This window comes from Macaca nemestrina, chromosome 9, assembly GCF_043159975.1.
Source record: "Macaca nemestrina isolate mMacNem1 chromosome 9, mMacNem.hap1, whole genome shotgun sequence".
Classification (NCBI taxonomy): domain Eukaryota; kingdom Metazoa; phylum Chordata; class Mammalia; order Primates; family Cercopithecidae; genus Macaca; species Macaca nemestrina.
This window is the reverse complement of record NC_092133.1, coordinates 128,709,789-128,729,971: the sequence shown is the minus strand read 5'-3', so window position 1 is coordinate 128,729,971 and position 20,183 is coordinate 128,709,789. Positions and strand designations below refer to the sequence as shown.

The following is a 20,183-nucleotide window of genomic DNA, read 5'->3' as shown; positions in this document are numbered from 1 at the left end:
CAGGTGCGTGCCACCACACCCAGCTCACTTTTTTGTATTTTTAGTAGAGATGGAGTTTCACCATGTTGGTCAGGCTGGTCTTGAACTCCTCACCTCATGCTCTGCCCGCATCGTCCTCCCAAAGTGCTGGGATCACAGGCCTGAGCAGCCGTGCCCGGCCTAAATTGACTTTTTCAAAGGCTGGTAGAGTGCCTGTGAGCAAGAATATTGGTGTCCTACAACGCTTAGCATTTTCCTATCAAACCTGGAAAATGCCACAGTAAATGCTCTAGTCAGTCAGATAGATGGAACTGAATTGGGGAAGCATTATCAGTTTTAAAGGAAAGATCCCAAATGCCAAGCAATCTATTGTCTTCAGGAGCAATAATCATTTTTCACTTCATGTCAATTTGACTTTTAGGTAGGAATAGACATGGGCTTGGGAGAAAGGCTTAATATTTACAGAAAAAATAGCAACAACACAGAGAAAGCCAGATAAGGTATTTTGATTGGGAAGAGTTCACCCCCATTACGTGATTCACTTACCTCCTTGGAAATCTAACATGTATAAAAGGTATTATGGTAATTGGATGAAATGTGGCCAAAAGATTAAAAAAACTGAGGAGCTTGTGTTCTCAGAGGTGGGTGTGTGACAAGAGTCCTTCAGGTTAGGAAATGGAGCATAACCAGTGCTCTCTGTTAAGAGTGTTTACTGTTTACAGTGTGTATGGAAAAGTTAGTTTCTGTAATTTAGAAGGAAGGTATTACTAAAGATTTTTCCAGCTGAAAGTCTGGCTGACTCATGGGTTATGCCACCTCTTGATTTAAATTTTACTTAGTGCCATCTTGGCCAAAAAGAAAAAAAAAAAAGATACCTTATTGAATAGAACATTTTCATGACAGACAAAGTACACTATAATGCAGTTTTAAATCTACAAGACACTATATATCGCATTTAAATTTAGTTTTAATAGCTACTTCATAAGCAGTTTAATTCTCAAAAATGTTAATTAGCAATCTGCTTCTGTTATAGAGGCAAATGTAGTTATTCTATTTAAAAGTGATTAATAATTTGATAATGAATTATGTAAATGACTCTTTAAAGGAGCAGTGTAACTATCACCATGAGGTAAGCGCATGACAAAATTTCCAACTGGCAGTTCTGCAATTATATTATTCTTGAGATGGAGTCTCAGTCTGTTGCCCAAGCTGGAGTACAGTGGTGTGATCCCAGCTCACTGCATCCTCCACCTCCTGGGTTCAAGCGATTCTCCTGCCTCAGTTTCCTGAGTACCTGGGATGACAGGTGCGTGCCACCATGCCTGGCTAAGTTTTTTATTTTTAGTAGAGATAGAGCTTCACCACATTGACCAGGCTGGTCTCAGACTCCTGACCTCAAGTGATCTGCTCACCTCGGCCTCCCAAAGTGCAGGGATTACAGGTGTGAGCCACCGCACCTGACCGATTCTGCAATTATTTGAAAATCTACTTTGCATAGACTTTGTGCCATGAAAATGAGTGGGAAGTAAATTCCTAAATTAGAGCTTTCACTCCAGGTTAAGTCAAAATCTCCTTTACTTAATGCCAGTATCTCAAACCCTGTTCCAGTGAATGAGGACCGTTTTGTTTCTTGAAGCCTTTCTCCTGTTAGTAAAGAACGCTAAGGAAATTAGGGTGGAACCATCCGAAATTCGAAGTCTTCCATTGTCTCCAAGAAAGGTCCTAATTATGCACTACTGTGGGGCCCACATCGCCCTCTGGTGGTAGTCTCAGGGATGCCACAGCTGTGGGTTGGTCTTTAGAATCATAGCAAACTCCAGAAAGGAGAGTTCACCTCCTTCGTAGTGACCAAGGTCAACAAACTCTGTAAAAGGCCAGAAAGTGAGTATCTTAGACTTTGCAGGCCACACAATCTGTCACAACAACTCAACTCAGCTTTGTAGTGTGAAGCAGCCACTGGCAATATGTAAATGAAAGTGGCTGTGGCCAAGTGTGGTGGCTCATGTCTGTAATCCCAGTACTTTGGGAGGCCAAACCAGAAGGATCACTTGAGGCCAGGAGTTAAAGACCAGCCCAGGCAACATAGCAAGACCTCGTCTTTACAAAAAATGAAAAAATTAGCAAGGCGTGGTGGTATGCACCCGTAGTCCCAGCTACTCAGGACGCAGAAGCAGGAGGATCATTTTAACCCAGGAGTTTGGGGCTATAGTGAGCTGTGACTGTGCCATTGTATTCTAGCCTGGGCAATAGAGTGAAACCCTGTCCTCAAAAAAAAAAAAGTATGACTATGTTCCAATAAAACCTTATTAAGGGACACAGGAATTTGAATTTTGTATAATTTGCATATGTCACAAAATGATGTCATTTTTTGGCTTTTTCTCCTCATTCAAGGAACTAAAAACATTCTTAGCCTGTGGGCTATACAAAAACAAGCAATGGGCTGGATTTAGCCCACAGGCCATAGTCTGGTGGCCCCTGCCTGGTATAAGATATGACTGGTTTCACTGGACTCATAACTTGAAGGAAATGCCATCATGTCTAAAACAACTCTTTCTGCACTTAACATCCTAGGCACTGGCACTTATAAAGGCAGGAAAAGCATCTACATTTTTTTCTTTTCCGAGACGGAGTCTTGCACTGTCACCCAGGCTGGAGTGCAGTGGCACGATCTCGGCTCACTGCAACCTCCGCCTCCTGGGTTCAAGTGATTCTCCTGACTCAGCCTCCCAGCAGCTGGGATTATAGGTACCCGCCACCACACCCAGCTAGTTCTTTTTGAATTTTTATTAGAGATGGGGTTTCATCATGTTGGCCAGGCTAGTCTCAAACCCTCAAATGTTTCGCCCACCTCGGCCTCCCAAAGTGCTGGGATTACAAGCGTGAGCCACCACGCCCGGCCAAGGCATCTACTTTGTGGCATCTGAGTTTAGGCCAGGCTACGTGACCTTGGTTAGGATCTTATTTTTCCCATGGATTATTGGCAATATAAACACACATCTGTACACTATGAAAATTTTTCAAATTCTAGATTAAAAACACCATCAGTAACAAAATTATGAATACTTATTTACAAATAAAACATTTTCCATTAGCATGACACATGACAGTTTTCATGATAAAGTCAGCATAGAGGAGTATGTGCAATTTTGCATAAGTAATAAAAACATTCAAACTATCAATGCCCTGATAGCATGAATAAGTTCCACCAGGCATCTCTTTTGACTTTACAGTTTTTATTTCCTTTTCTTCATATATCCTTGATGTTGCTGAGAAGAAACTGAACTTTGCACAACAGCAGAAAAGTCTATAGTTAGTCGTGGGCACAGGCTCTTTCTTTGTTCTTCTTTTGTTTGAGACGGAGTCTTGTGCTATGTCACCCAGGCTGGAGTGCAGTGGCTTGATCTCAGCTCACTGCAACCTCACCTCTCAGGTTCAAGTGATTCTCCTGCCTCAGCCTCCCAAGTAGCTGGGATTACAGGCGCATGCCACCACACCCAGCTCATTTTTGTATTTTTAATAGAGACAGGGTTTCACCATGTTGGCTGGGATGGTCTCCATCTCCTGACCTTGTGATCCGCCCGCCTCGGCCTCCCAAAGTGCTGGGATTACAGGCGTGAGCCACTGCGCCCGGCCACAGGCTCTTACAGAGAGCATAGTGAGTGCTTGCACAAAACTTTGCTTTTGAAGCAATCCACTGACCTGGTGAAGATCAAAGTACAAACTTGTATGTTTATTGATTTGGCAACTCTGCTTATGGAGAAATACATGTACTAGTCACCAGTACATTTTAATATTGCTCTGCACTTAAATAACCCCCACCTGTCACTGAGCTACAGAAGTGTTGATTCCATAAATGTTCCCAGTGATACCATGTAAGGTGATACCAGTAAAAAAAATTTCCAAATGGATCTTTTGTTCTGTTACATGGACAAATGTACCATCACTTAAGAAACAGAAATGCAGCAGTTTATCTCCACACAATAGCAAAGACTTTCTTACATGACTGTAACTTCTACTTAGTCCGTAGAAAACCAGTCCCTTTTCTAAGGGTGAAAAAATACCTCTCTTCAAGAGACAGGCAAAAATTTGAAAATTACAAGACTGTGCTCTTTATAGCCTTTCATCCCTCCCACAAATAGGTCAACAGTGAAAAAAAGATGAACTTTAATATTCTAGCTAGAAATGTGTACAAATGTCACATGTGGACTTTTGTCATCTTTTCTGATTATCGACTACTTCAATTTCACTTGAGTTGTGCTTTTATTCTTCTTTGGAATGGCAGTTCCAGAAATCATTAAATATTAACAAATGATGATGTCAGAGTTCTAGAAATAAAAATATCCATCTATTGTAGTACTAGTCCAACCTGAAGGGAGGGAAGAAATGGAATAGTAAGAAAAATTAGATCGCGATGTAGTACAACAGATCAGTCTTTCTAAAAGCTGTCATAAGGCTCAGCTCACACCTGTAATCCCAGCACTTTGGGAGGCCAAGGCAGGTGGATCACCTGAGGTCAGGAGTTGGAGACCAGCCTGGCCAACATGATCAAACCCCATCTCTACTAAAAATGAAAAAATTAACCAGGCATGGTGGTGGACACAATCCCAGCTACTCGGGAGGCTGAGGCAGGAGAATCACCTGAACCCGGGAAGCGGAGGTTGCAGTGAGCCGAGATCGTGCCATTGCACTCCAGCCTGTGGACAGAGCGAGACTCCATCTCAAAAAATAAAATTAAAAAAAAAAAATAAATATAATAAAATAAAATAAAGCTGTCTTAAGCCTAAGTGAAGCAAGTGCGAAATTGTCTAGGTACATTTGTTGAGTTTACAAGGGCTATATCCACTTCACTTACCTTTTCAGAATCTGTACCTGGACACCTCCAATTGTACAGGTAATACTGCAAATTGCCATCTCCTATACCAAACTTGAGTTTTTCCAAGAATGTCTTATTTTCCATCAAATCCAGTGCGTTGAATACATCAAATCCTTTCTGCCAATTTAAAAAGGATTTAAAATCTAAAACAAAGGACTAGTGCTTTCTGTATTACATATCTCAGTGTAACAATTCTACTACTAATAGCTTGAATATGCATTTCTAATAGAATTTAATGTCTGTGATATATAGCATAGGTTAAGAATTCAGGGTCGGGTGCCGTGGCTCATGCTTGTAATCCCAGCATTTTGGGATGCTGAGGTGGTTGGACCACTTGAGGTCAGGAGTTCGAGACCAGCCTGAAAAACATGGTGAAATCCCATCTCTACTAAAAATAACAAAAATTTGCCAAGTGTGGTGGTGCGTGCCTGCAGTCCCAGCTACTCAGGAGGCTGAGGCAGGAGAATTGCTTGAGCCTGGGAGGTGGAGGTTGCAGTGAGCCGAGATCATGCCACTGCACTCCAGCCTGAGTGACAGAGTGAGACTCTGTCCTTTTTTTTTTTTTTTTTTAAAAAAAGGAAGAATTCAGTTTAAAATTGTCTTATAAAATTAGCAGTGTGGCTGGATGTGGTGGCTCACGCCTGTAATCCCAGCACTTTGGGAGGCTGAGGTGGGAAGATCACTGGAGCCCAGGAATTTGAAACCAGCCTGGGCTGTAGGTGTAGGTATAGGTACAGGACATTGTCTCTACAAAAATAAAAAGATTGACTGGGCATGGTGGTGTGCGCCTGTGGACCCAGTTATGCAGGAGGCTGAGGCAGGACTGCATAAGCCCAGGAGGTCAAGGTTGCAGTGAGCTGTGATTGTACCAGTGCACTAAGCCTGAGCGACAGAAAGCCTCTCTCAAAAAACAAACCAAAAACTATAGTGAATCCGATGAAGTCAGCACGAAAATTCAGAAATGCTGAATCCCAAAAATGTTAAAAATGTAGTATGATGGCTGTCACAGGCATAAAATTACTTACGAAGATTTCAGAAAATATTTTATTCACGTTTAATTTACTTATTTATTTTTAATTTTTTTGAGACAGAGTCTCACTCTGTCACCCAGGCTGTAGTGCAGTGGCATGATCTCGGCTCACTGCAACCTCCGCCTCCCAGATTTAAGCAATTCTCCTGCGTTAGACTTCCTAGTAGCTGGCATTACAGGCGTACACCTCCATGCCCAGTTATTTTTTTTGTATTTTTAGTAGAGACGGGGTTTCACCATGTTGGCCAGGCTGGTCTTGAACTCCAGACCTCAAGTGATCCACCCTCCTTGGCCTTCCAAAGTGCTGGGATTACAGGTGTGAGCCACGGCGCCCGGCCTTGTTCCTGTTTTAGAAGGGAACAGTTGTCAAGATGGTTTCATCTCCAGGATTATTAATTATCAGCCTTTGTAAGTCCTACCTTGGCTGAAGCTATTGCCCAGGGACCAAAGTTGTAAAGACTTTAAATAGTATGCAGGCCAGGCGTGGTGGCTCATGCCTGTAATCCCAGCACTCTGGGAGGCCGCGGCAGGTGGATCACCTGAGGTCAGGAGTTCGAGACCCGCCTGGTCAATATGGTGACACCCTGTCTCTACTAAAAATACAAAAATTAGCCATGCGTGGTAGCACGCGCCTATAGTCCCAGCTACTCGGGAGGCTGAGACAGGAGAATCGCTTGAACATGGGAGGCGGAGGTTGCAGTGAGCCAAGACTGCGCCACTGCACTCCAGCCTGGGTAACACAGCAAGACTCCATCTCAAAAAAAAAAAAAAAAAAACACACACAAGTAGTATGTTTGCTTTGGGCTGATAATGGTAAATACATTTAAGTAAAATTTTAATGGTAAAACATTAAATGTCTTTAAAATGTCAGACAACAATACTATGCAAAATGTGATATAGAAGCAGCACTTTTTATTTTTCTTTCTCAGGGTTTTTACCTTAAATAACTAATTACTGGCCATATTTTGGAAGTGTTGAAAAAAAAGCTGACAATCTGAGGATGATGTTGACTTGGGGATTCAAAGGCACAGGTAAGAGATTTTTATTTTAATTAATTAATTAATTTGAGACAGGGTCTCGCTCTGTTGCCCAGGCTGGAATGCAATGGTGCAATCTCGGCTCACTGCAACCTCCACTCCCAGGTTCAAGTAATTCTCCTGCCTCAGCCTCCCAAGTAGCTGAGATTACACGTGTGTGCTATCACACCCAGCTAATTTTTGTATTTTTAGTAGAGACAGGGTTTCATCATGTAGCCTGGCTACAATTAAATGTTGAATTTAATTCCTTTAATTTTAAAATTCAGAGACTATTTGGTTGAATAAAAAAATCGCTGCTAGTTATTCACTCAACACAAATATTCACTCATGTATTAATATTTTCTTTATATATGGAAGAATATCTTTTTCTTATATTCATTATATTACTTCCTAATATATGGGCTTTATACATCCTTTTTTTTTTGAGACAGTTTCTGTCACCCAGGCTGGAGTGCAGTGGTGCAGTCTCAGCTCACTGCAACCTCTGCCTCCCAGGTTCAAGCAATTCTCCTGCCTCAGCCTCCCAAGTAGCTAGGATTACAGGCACACACCACCAAGCCTGGCTAATTTTTATATTTTTAGTAGAGACGAGGTTACACCATATTAGCCAGGCTGGTCTTAAACTCCTAACCTCAGGTGATCCACCCATCTTGGTCTCCCAAAGTGTTGGGATTGCAAGCCTGAGCCACCATGCCCAGCCTTATGTATTCTAAGGGTTAAACATTTATAATTTATATATTTTGTCTTTTTGTTAAATTGCAACAAAATTAATAATGAAAATAGCCTCTAAAGTTTCAAAAGAAACTCTTATCAAAATTCTTCCTTTGATGATCGATAGATTTTTTAAAATCCTGCATATGGCCAGGTGCAGTGGCTCAGGCCTGTAATCCCAGCACTTTGGAAGGCCGAGGCGGGTGGATCACAAGGTCAGGAGATCGAGACCATCCTAGCTAACACAGTGAAACCCCGTCTCTACTAAAAATACAAAAAAATTAGCTGGGCGTGGTGGCGGTGCCTGTAGTCCCAGCTTCTTGGGAGGCTGAGGCAGGAGAATGGCGTGAACCTGGGAGGCGGAGCTTGCAGAGAGCTGAGATCGCACCACTGTACTCCAGCCTGGGCGACACAGCGAGACTCCGTCTCAAAAAAATAAAAAATAAAAAAATCTTGCATAAATTCCACCTGTGTGGAAGAAAACACGATGTCTTCTATAGTTTGGCACAGACATTTGGAGAACCAAACGGCATGAACAGGGAGTGGCTTACCGATTTAGCGAGGATGAGCGCGTCGCTCATGAGGTCCAGCAGGGGCGTCTCTGTGTGGATGTTGTAGAATGAGTAGGCGGCTTTGAGGCTCTTGTGAGCAGGGTGGTGCATCACCGTGGAGGGGAGCGTATAGAAGCTCAGGAAGTCAGTCAGTTTACCGTTGGGACTCTAGGAGCAAAGGTGCTGTCAGGCAGAGATCTCCTTGAACCAACTGCATATGTGCATTTCCGCTAACTCTGATCTCTCCCTTGCCCCATAGAAGGAAAAGCAGTAAGTCATACTTCTTTCTGGGCAGTCCAATTTGGGGCCCCTTATATTATGCTGTGTAGAGGCCAAGAAGAGCCTGGAGTTGGGACTTCAGCCTAAGTGCCCGTTGGTGATTTGCACAAAGTTCTTAGGAAGCAGAATGTCATGCCTGTAATCCCAGCACTTTGGGAGGCTGAGGCGGGCAGATCATAAGGTCAGGAGTTTGAGACCAGCCTGACCAACATGGTGAAATCCCATTTCTACTAAAGATACAAAAACTCAGCCAGGCGTGGTGGCACACCCCTGTAATCCTAGCTACTTGTGAGGCTGAGTCGGGAGACTCGCTTGAACCCGGGGGGTGGAGATTGCAGTGAGCCGAGATTGTGCCATTGCATTCCAGCCTGGGCAACAAGAGCGAAACACCATCTCAAAAAAAAAAAAAAAAAAAAAAAATAGAGGCCAGGCATGGTGGCTCACACCTGTAATCCCAGAACTTTGGGAAGCCGAGGTGGGCGGATCACGAGGTCAGGAGATTGAGACCATCCTGGCTAACATAGTGAAACCCCGTCTCTACTAAAAATACAAAAAAATTAGTCGGGCTTGGTGGCCGGCGCCTGTAGTCCCAGCTACTTGGGAGGCTGAGGCAGGAGAATGGTGTGAATCTGGGAGGCGGAGCTTGCAGTGAGCCGAGATCCTGCCACTGCACTCCAGCCTGGGCAACACAGCCAGACTCGTCTCAAAAAAAAAAGAAAAGGAAAGAAAGATAGAAGCAGAATGTTCTAAAAGGAAAGCTTCCCTCAGGCTGACAAATGAGTCAATTCTTTAGACTCAGGGAACAGTGATAAAAGCAGTTGTTTTTGCAGAAATAAAAGCTTTAAGGATTAGAGGGTTACCTCTCCAACTAAAAGATACTGTGTACTATCTCACACTTTCTTAGCACAAGGAAATAACTGTATCAGGCCTAGGTACCGTTGGATAGAGTCCGGAAGCTGTCTGGAAGAGTTTGCAAGCTTGTGAAAGGTCTTACTACTGCACCGAAATATACACATGTGAATAACAGGAGAATTTTGCAGCTATCAAAAATAAGGGATACAATGGATGACATTCATTTCATCATCATTGGCAAACCTTCCAATACAAGAAATTAGCCAGTATTGTTCAGGTTGTTGTAATTAGCTGTGGTGGCCTTGCTGACTTTTAGAATATGATGTGTTTGAATTGTGCGGCTGAGGAGGCTGGGCCACACACATGCCATTGCTAGTATTTCTTTCAGCAGAAAAGGGAATTCCAGAAGGATGTATGCTCTGGTTTTCAAATGCTTCTGAGTCATCAGACCTTTCCTCAGCCAGCAAGAAGCTAAAGGGGTTCATCTACAGTGATTCCCTACTGCTCTGTATTAGCAGCTCAGTACTGGAGATGAATTCAACCTTCAGGTTTAGTAAGGATTTTAGATTCTTCTAAGAATTTCTCATATCTGTCTCATACACCGAATTACTGCAGGCACCTGCAGAACCTGATTAGGTTCCCCACCCCATTTTCATCATCTGCTTTCAGAAAACTACTTCTTCACATTCAGATTGCTGGTAAAGTTACTCTTTCCTCTCTTGCTGTTAAAATGACCTGAGAATCACCAACTGTTGGGGAAGAATGGGACAATCTGTCCATTGTCCCTCACACCCAATCAACTGTAAAGACTGATTAAAAACAAAAACAAAAACAAAAAAATGCTCACAACAAAACCCACCATGGCACCATGTCTAGGTTGCTTATAAGCAACTTCTAACAACTTTCAAGGAACAAGTAATCCCTACATTACATACACTGTTCCAGAGAAAAGAGAGGACAAGCTCTTCAACTCATTCTAACTTTACTATTGAAATAGGACAAGGACAGAGTAAGAAGAGGAAATTAATGGCCAACCGCAGTAGTAGTGAGTATGGAAGAAGATCCTAAGTAAAATATTAGCAAACTAGGGCTGGGCATGGTGACTCACACCTGTAATCTCAGCACTTTGGGAGGCTGAGGCGGATGGATTTTCTGAGCTCAGAAGTTCGAGACCAGCCTGGCCAACATGGTGAAACCCAGTCTCTACTGAAATACAAAAAATTAGCAGGGTGTGGTGGCATGCGCCTGTAGTTCCAGCTACTCGGGAGGCTGAGGCACAAGAATTGCTTGAACCCAAGAGGCGGAGGTTGCAGTGAGCAGAGATTGTGCCATTGCACTCCAGCCTGGGTGACAGAGCAAGACTCTGTCTCCCCAAAAAAATTTTTTTTTAATTGGGAAACTAAATCTAAAAACAGAGGTAGTCTCGCACAAATGGAAACCAAAAGAATGTGTCACTAGCAGACATACCTGAGACTGGCTAAAGGAATTTCTTCAAATAGAAAGGAAATGATAAAAGAAGGAATACTGAAGCATCAGGAAGGAGGGAAGAATAATAGAAAGAGCAGAAATTTGCTTAATGATGCTTATCCTCAAGCATCACTATAAATCAGTGTTACAAATCATACTTGATGATTAAAACAAAAATCATAATACTATCTGATATTTAAGACAATATTTTAAGGTGGAAAAGATAAAGTGACCTAAATAAAAGGTGACTCAAAGTAATAAATGTTGTTACCAATAGACTATAAGTCACATATATATATATAGTAATACTCATATCAACCATCATAAAAACTATGCAAATATACCCAAATGCACTATAAACAAAACAGAATCCTAAAATATATTCAAGTAACTCACAAGGCAAGAAAAAAGAAACAGAGATACAAGAACCAGAAGAAAAAGAAAGAAACCAAATAATCAAATGGCAGACTTAAGCTCTAACATACCAATAACCACCTTATATATAAGTGGTCTAAATACACCAATCAAAAGAAAGGTCGGTAGCGTGGGCAAAGAAACATGACCCAGCTATAGGCTGTTTCCAAAAACTCACTTCAAATTCAATAACATCAATAGTTGGAAAGTAAAAGGATGGAAAAAGACCAAACAATTTTTAAAAAGCAGGTCTGGTCAGAGTAATCTATGATCAAGTATACTCCGGAGCAAGGAAAATTATTACAAAGAGAGGTATTACATTATGGTACAAAGATCAATCCACCAGCGGGACATAAAGACCCTAAATATACATGTGAGTATACATGTGAGTATCAAACAAGAGCCCCAAAAGACATCAAGAAAAACCGACAGTGTTGGAAGGAGAAACAGACAAATCCACAATTATAGTTGGGGACTTCCATGCCCCTCTCATCAAGTGATAGAACTGCTAGACAGAAAATCAGCATGGAAACAGAACAGCTGAATAACTCAATTAATCAACATGATCCAATTGGCATACAAAGAACACTCAACCCAACAGTAGTGGTATACACATTTCATGCACCCATGGAATATTCATCAAGAAAGTCCATATCCCGAGTAATAAAACAAACCTCAAGAGCCTTAAAATAATCAAAACCATACAGTGTGTGTTCTTTAACTGTACTTGAATCAAACTAGAAATCCGTAATAGGGAGACAACAGAAAATCTCTAAACACGGCAAAATTGAATAGCACAATTTTAAGTAGGGGTGGGCTAAAGATGAAGTTTCAAAGGAAACCAAAAAATACATAGAAGTGAATGACAACGAAGATACAGCATATCAAAATATGTCAGAAATAGCTAAAGCAGTGCAAAGAGGGAAACTGATAGAACTAAATGCTTACTAGTAACAGGGAAAGGTCTCAAGTCAGTAAGTCCCTCCCTCAAGGAACTAGAAAAGAAGAGCAAAATAAACCCAAAGCAAGCAGAAGGAAGGAAAAAGTAAACATAAGGGTAGAAATCAATGACACTGAAAATATGAAAATAACAGGGAATATCCAACAAAAGTCTAGTTCTCTGGGAAATAAATCAATAGAGTGATAAAAGTCTAGCAAGATGGAAAAAAATAAAGAAAGAGAAGACATGAATCACCAATATCTGGGGTGAAACAAGAGATATCAGTACAGATCCCACAGCCACTAAAAGGATAACAAGGGAATACAATGAACAACTTTACACTCATACATTCAACAATTTAGAAGAAATGGACAAACTCCTCAAAAACTATTAAAACTCAACCAAGATGGAACAGATCATCTGAATGGTGCTATAACCATTAAAGACATTTAGTCCATTATTTAAAAACTCCCAAAAAAGAAACAGCTAAGCTCAGATCATTTCAACCGGAGAATTCTACCAAACATTTAAAGAATTAACACCAATTCTCAATTTCTTCCAGAAAATAGAAGAGGAAATAATACTTTCCAACTCCTATTATGAGACCACTATTATCTTGATATCTAAACCAGACAGATATTATAAAAAAGATACTCCAGAGAGAGATCTCTCATGAACTCAACAAATACTCAGCAAAATATTAGCAATCAATACAACAATGCATAAAAATAATTATACACCGTGACCAAGTGGATATTTTCTAGGAATGTAAGAGTGATCCAACATTTGAAAATCAATCAATGTAATCTTCCATATCAACAGATTAAAGGAGAAAAATCATATGATTACATCTATTGAAGCAGAAATAGCATGGGACAAAATCCAATGCCCATTCATAAGAACTCTCAGTAAGTTAGAAATAGAGGAGAATGACCTCAAATTGATTAGGAGCACCCACAAAAAAACCTACAGCTAACATCATACTTCATGGTGAAAGAGTAAATGCTTTTCCCCCACCATCAAGAACACGACGAGGACGTCAACCTTCCCCACTCTTTCTCAATAAAGCACTGGAAGATCTAGGTCCTGCATTAATGCAAGACCAAAAATAAAGGTGTCGAGATTAGAAAGGAAGCAATAAAACCATCCCTATTTGCAGATGACACGTTATCTATGCAGAAATCCCAAGGAATCTACACACAAACTCCTGGAACCAGTAAGTGATTTCAGCACTGTGGTAGGACACAAACACACAGAAGAAAGCATTTCTACAGCCTAACAATGAACATGCAGAAATTGAAATTAAAAACATAACACCATCATAATCGCTCCAAAGGAAGTGAAATATCTAGCTATACACTTAAGAAAACATGTACAGGATCTGGGTGCTCTTAGAGAATGCTGATAAAAGAGATTTTAAAAGACTGAAAAAGATGTAGAGACATTCCATGTTCATGGATTGGAAGACTTTTCAATTATGCTCACATTAATCCATCAGTGTAATGTAATCCCTATCAAAGTGCCAGCAAGGTATTCTGTAGACAAAAATAAGCTTATTCTAAAATGTATATGCAAAAGGCAAAGGAAATAGGTTAATTAAAATTATCTTGACAGACAAGAATAAAGTGGGAGGAATTACTCTACCTGATACTAAGGCTTCCTATGTAGCTATGGCAACCAGGTCAGTGTGGTATTAGTGAAGGGACAGACATGGAGATCAATGAAATAGAATAGAGGACCCAGAAAGGAACACAATACAAAGTGTTAATATTCAGCATATAAAAAACCTTTCACAGGCTGAGTGCGATGGCTCACACCTATAATTCCAGCACTTTGGGAGGCCAAGGCGGGCGGATCACCTGAGGTCAGGAGTTTGAGACCAGCCTGATCAACATGGTGAAACCCCAACTCTACTAACAATACAAAAATTAGCTGGGCGTGGTGGCACACGCCTGTAATCCCAGCTACTCGGAAGGCTGAGGCAGGAGAATCGCTTGAACCTGGGAGGCAGAGGTTGCAGTGAGCCGAGATTGCGCCATTGCACTCCAGCCTGGGCAACAAGTGCAAAACTGCATCTCAAAAAACAAAACAAAACAAAACAAAACAAAACAAAATTTCATAAATCAGTAAGAAGACTACAGTCAAAAAGAAAAAACATGCAAGCAATATAAATAGCCAATTCATAAAAGAAATAAACATGGCTAACATATTTATGAGATACTCAAATTCAACAATAATGAGGATATACATTAACAACAAGATACTGTTCCATACTCATTGGGTGGGCCTAAATTTAAAATCTGACCATACCCACGTCTTGTGAGGATGTGAGGAAACAGGAACTCTCTTACACTGCTCAGAACCTTATTGTGGTGAGTTATTTGGCAATTTCTAATAATGTGAAAGGTGGGTCCGACCACAGACTCTAATTATATGCCCTGGAGAGCAGTTCTCAAACTGTGATCTGTAAACCCTGTGGGTACCTGAGACCCTTTCAGAAATCTGTGAGGTCAAAATTATTTTCATAACACTAAGAAGCTGTTTGCCTTATTGATATGTTACCATCAGCATCAACAGTGCAAAAGCAGTGCTGTGGGTAAAACTGATGGTGCCTTAGCACAAAACAAGACAATGGCACCAGCCCATACTCGTGGTCATCATATTCCTCAACACCACACCCTCAGGGTTCAACAAATGTCAGTTTCACTTAAGCATGTCCTTGATAGAGTATGAAGAATTCTTCATCTTATTAACTCTCAACCCTTTAGTATGCATCTTTGTAATGTTCTGTGACGAAATGGAAGGAAGTGTGTGTAAATACTTCTGCTGCGCACTAAACACAAAGGGTGCTTCAAGGAGAAGCTTTATGTTTATCACCTTGTCTTTACCTCCACTACAAACGTGTCAATGATGTGCTCCCGGGGGAGGAACCAGTGGGCCACTTCCTCTTCATCCATCACTGGAGCCAGATGAAACTGCTTCAGGTAAGTGTTGATTAATTCTCGAACTGATTTGATATCTTTTGGTTCCATTGGTCTCAAACCTGAAGTCTTTGTAACCTTGTTGGAGGGAAAACAAAACAAATCCAGAAGTTCAGGTAGAAGACGAGTGAAATGACTTTGCGCTCAACGTGTGGTCTGCAGACCGGCAGAATGAGCAGCATGCGGGAGCTTGTTGGAGCTGCAGAGTCCGGCCCTGCCCCAGAGCTAATGAATCCGAATCTGCAACTTGACAAGATTCCCTCGCAATTTGTACACACATTAAGGTTTAAGGAGAGCTGGGTTAAAATATAGGCGAGACAGACAATGTGTTGTATCTTCTTATCTGTGTGGCAAGTCTTTGGTCAGTATTGGCCATGACCCAAACAAAAATCAAAGGGAACACTACAAGCTCGTGATGTATGCCAATACCCAAAATACACCAATGCATATACCGATGCCAACAATGTTAACAGTCTACAAGATGGGATGTAGCCATCTTAGCATGACTTCTGGAGTACAGGCAGCCCTCCATATCCACTGGTTGTATATCTGTGGGTTCAACCAACCTTAGGTGAAAAATATTAGGGGAAAAAAAACTGGAGAGTTGTATCTGTGCCGATCGTGTACAGACTTTTTTTCTTGTCATTATTTCTTAAAAATGCAGTGTAACAACTACTTACATAGCATTTAGATTGTATTTGGCCTTATAAGTAATGCAGAGATGATTTAAAGTATACAGGAAACGGGGGCGTGGTGGCTCATGCCTGTAATCCCAGAACTTTGGGAGGCTGACGCTGGTGGATCATTTGAGGTCAGAAGTTCGAGACCAGCTTGGCCAACATGGTGAAACCCTGTCTCTACCAAAAATGTAAAAATTAGCCAGGCATGGTGACAGGCAAGTGTAATCCCAGCTACTCAGGAGGCTGAGGCAGGAGAATCGTTTGAACCTGGGAGGCGGAGGCTGCAGTGAGCCAAGATCACACCACTGCACCCCAGCCTGGGAGACAGGGCGGGATTCCATCTCAAAAATAAACAAATAAATAAATAAAATAAAGTATACAGGAGGATGTGCATACATTATATGCAAATACACAATGCTCTGCCATCTTACATAAGGGACTTGAGCGCCCAAGGATTCTGGTATCTGAGGGGTCCTAGAACCAATCCCTCATGGTTTCTGAGGGATGCTTTAAAACTGCCAAGTCTGACATTTTGAAAACACAACTGAGCAACTTGTTTTGTTATTCAATAGCCCATTAAAAGCGTGTGGTGATTTTGTTCTCTTGAACAAAAATGATACGGGAGTAAATCATATCAGGCTGGGATGGGAAGGCAAGCATCGTTCATAGCCAAGTATTTTCTAAAAGCAAACGGGTTTACGGCCATACCACCCTGAAAGCATCTATCTCGTCTAATGGCAAATGGCTGCCAGGGACACGGCCTAGCCTCTCTTGCCACATCTTCTGGGTAAAGGTGATCAGGGTAGGTGTTTTATCACTACTCCAGGGCTTTACAGTTTAAAAAATTAAGCCATAGGAATAAAAAATCTAAAAGTCAGGACAGGTCCCCATTTGAATTTGTTCAACTGTTGTCCTCATAAAAGCCCCTGACATCACTTTGCTCTCCAGAACTGTTCAGAGGCCAGGGGACTTGAGACTAAAAGTCAGAAAGCCCAACAAACAATTTTAAACTGAGAAATACAGGTTTATTTTTTTCTGTAAACCTGATTTTTTTCCCCCTTGGAGAAATACTAGATACATTTTAAGAGATGAATAATCTGTATATACATTTTGCTACTCTACTTTTTCTGCCCTAAATGATTTCTAAATATTTTTTAAAATTTTATATAATCTAGCAGTTCCACTCTTAAGAAATTTTTTTAAATGAAAAACTTCCTGTAGAATTAGGTCATTATAATTCCTGCATGCCCCCAGGTAGAAGCCCAAGGGGGAAACCAGGGCTTTTTTTTGAGATGGAGTCTCACTTTTGTTGCCCAGGCTGGAGTGCAATGGTGCGATCTCGGTTCACTGCAACCTCCACCTCCTGGGTTCAAGCGATTCTCCTGCCTCAGCCTCCTGAGTAACTGGGATTACAGGCACCTGCCACCACACCCGGCTAATTTTGTACTTTTAGTAGAGACAGGGTTTCACCACATTGGCCAGGCTGGTCTCCAATGCCTGACCTCAGGTGATCTGCCCACTTCAGCCTCCCAAAGTGCTGGGATTACAGGCGTGAGCCACCACACCAGGCCAAGGAAAATAGGTTTTCTCTTGAGTGCCAGCTCTCATCAACTATTAGCTGTGCTGAGGTTTCTAAGCTTCAGTGACACACAGTGCTGATTGATTATCGATTAGTTAGGGGAAAGGGGAATGGGAGGTGCATGCTCTATATTTATAGACCAACAGTCCTCAGCTGAATATTTTCTATAGGCCATTCTATTATGATTTATGTCATCTCGAAAGCACTGCAGCTAAAATACCATTTAATAATATAAATTTAGAGAATTTAAGTCCTTCACATTTAACAGGCAACGCATACCTTTAGTCTTTCTGTAGCTCTCAAAACCAATGAGTCAGAAACATCCAGATCTCCACTGGAAATAAATAAGCACTTCTAAATGCTAGTGGGAAAACCAAAACTATATAAAATATATATCATAGTCATTAAAAAAATTAGTTTCTGCTATGAGGCAGACTTAGCTTGATAAATTTCAAATAGCCTTTCTCAATATCAGAATTTTTTTTCTTTTGTTACTAGTTCAGTAACAATCAACAATATCAAGCAATTAGATGAATTAATGAGAGCCACAGGATATACGATATCTGTTAATAGAGAACATTCAGAAATGAAGAAAACATTTCCCAACTTCCTTCTAGAGCAAAACATTCTTCTGGAGCACAATTCTCATTCATTAAATATCCAACTGTGAAACCACTAAAGGAACTGCCCAGCAGATACCCTTAAAGCAGCAGTTTTCAAATATTTCGGTCTTGGGACCCTTTTACACTCTTTTTTTTTTTTTTTTTTTTTAGATAGAGTCTCACTCTGTCACCCAGGCTGGAGTGCAGTGGTGCGATCTCAGCTCACTGCAACCTCTGCCTCCTGGGTTCAAGTGATTTGATCCTGCCGCAGCTTCCCAAGTAGCTGGGATTACAGGCACGTGCCACCACACCCAGCTAATTTTTTGTATTTTTAGTAGAGACGGGGTTTTATCGTGTTATCCAGGATGGTCTCGATCTCCTGACCTTGTAATCCACCTGCCTCAGTCTCTCAAAGTGCTGAGATGACAGGCATGGGCCACTGCTCCTGGCCTGCACTATTAATAATGATTGAGTACCTCCAAAGAGCTTTGCTTATGTGGGCTATGCATATATCCACACTTACCATATTAGAAATCAAAACTGAGAACATTTTTAAACAAAAGACTACAGAAATACACATGCCACATGGCCTCTAGAAGACTTCACAGTATACTTAGAAGAGAATGAAAGTGAGAAAAATAAATATTAGTGTTATTATGAAAATAGTAACAAAAAAAAAATGACTGCATGAATTCAAAGATCTTGGGGGACTTCCAGAGGTCCCTGGGCCACACTTTGAGAACTGTTATCTTAGGTCTCTAAAGGTTAGAAAAATAAGTAGCAGAATTTAGACAAGCAATATGTTGTCTAAATTCAGGTAAAAAGTATCCTAAGTTTGGCAACTTATAAGCATTTTGAACAAATTTTTACAGAAGCATTAAAGCATAAGAGCACACTAAGATGTATCAGCTATAAAAAAATAGAAAGTCCTAGAAAACAGGGTAAGAATATTTACATTTGCTGACTAATAGCTAAAATAATCTGTGTAACAATGAAATACTGCCGGGCGTGGTGGCTCACGCCTGTAATCTCAGCACTTTGGGAGGCCAAGGTGGGCGGATCACAAGATCAAGAGATCGAGACCATCCTGGCCAACATGATGAAACCCCGTCTCTACTAAAAATACAAAAATTAGCTGGGTGTGGTGGCACGTGGCTGTAGTCCCAGCTACTCAGGAGGTTGAGGCAGGAGAATTGCTTGAATCCGGGAGGCGGAGGTTGCGGTGAGCCAAGATCGCGTCACTGCACTCCAGCCTGGCGACAGAGCGAGACTTCATCTCACGGGAAAAAAAAAAAAAAATAACTTTTGAAAAGCAAAACAAACACTCAAATTATAACTCTTGTCCTCAGAAAGTAGGAGGGCTGTTAGGTTTAGGTGAAAATGGCTAGCTTCCGTATAATGGAATAGTGAAGCGGTCGTGTTTTCTGAGAGTTCGATAAAACACAGAGAATCATTTCCAGTAACTGAGAAAAATCTCAGTTTCATAAGCAAACTCTGTATCTGAATCAGATATCCTTTCCCATGGCCCAACTAATATGCATGATTCATTGGCCTCTATGTGCATTGAAATCTGTGTAAAATCTGCTTGTAAGTACATAAGCAAATGAAGCTCAGAGCTCTATTAAAAAACAGTAGTGTTATCTGTCAAGTATATGGTGCAAACCATTTGAGAGCCAAGATTCCAGAGGAGAGATGTAAGCAATGATTATGGCTATTTGTATGATTCAAAAAGGAGCAGAGAGAATGCTAAACACTTAAAAAACCATCTAATGCCACTGAATATAGAAGACCTTATATGCCTTGACATATCTTAGCAAGCGCATCCTCCTCGCAGAACAGTGCTAGGACCTTAGTGGATCATTCTCTGACTTCTCCTGCTTTTTCTTTTTATCGACATCAAATTACCTTTCATTGATACAGACGCGCAAAATCGAACTTGGAAATACTCAACACCAAATCAAACAAAACAAAACAAGACAAAATCATCCCAAACACTGAAAGCGTAGGGAGGCATGGCAAGGCGTGTTTCTTGGGGAAACCTTAGTATTTTAGGTTAACAGTTGTGAACGGCGCAGACTCTGCGACAGCTCTGCTTCTGGCCAGCAGACTCTGAGCAAGTCAATCTTGTGTACTCATGGCCCCTTCTGTGCTATGGGGATAATGACCCATCCTCCTGTGGCTGTTATGATTAGTAAATGAGACTGTTAT

At 41.2% G+C, this 20,183-nt stretch overlaps 1 protein-coding gene across 5 annotated transcripts in view; it reads right to left on the bottom strand.

Moving 5' to 3' along the window:
* Window positions 1-928: 928 nt before the first annotated feature.
* Window positions 929-20,183, bottom strand: part of LOC105468344 (N-myristoyltransferase 2) — a 64,339-nt gene continuing 45,084 nt past the window's right edge. For 2 of the 5 annotated variants that reach the window (XM_071070448.1, XM_071070445.1), the window contains 4 exons: window positions 15,022-15,192; window positions 8,182-8,349; window positions 4,832-4,969; window positions 929-1,843 (listed from right to left, as the gene is read on the bottom strand). In XM_071070448.1, the coding sequence (XP_070926549.1) occupies window positions 1,784-1,843; window positions 4,832-4,969; window positions 8,182-8,349; window positions 15,022-15,192 (537 nt within the window). In that variant the 3' untranslated portion in view covers window positions 929-1,783. Of the gene's footprint in view, window positions 1,844-3,024; window positions 4,346-4,598; window positions 4,674-4,831; window positions 4,970-8,181; window positions 8,350-15,021; window positions 15,193-20,183 lie in introns of those variants that run through there. The other 3 variants (XM_071070447.1, XM_071070449.1, XM_071070446.1) reach the window with 2 other exon arrangements.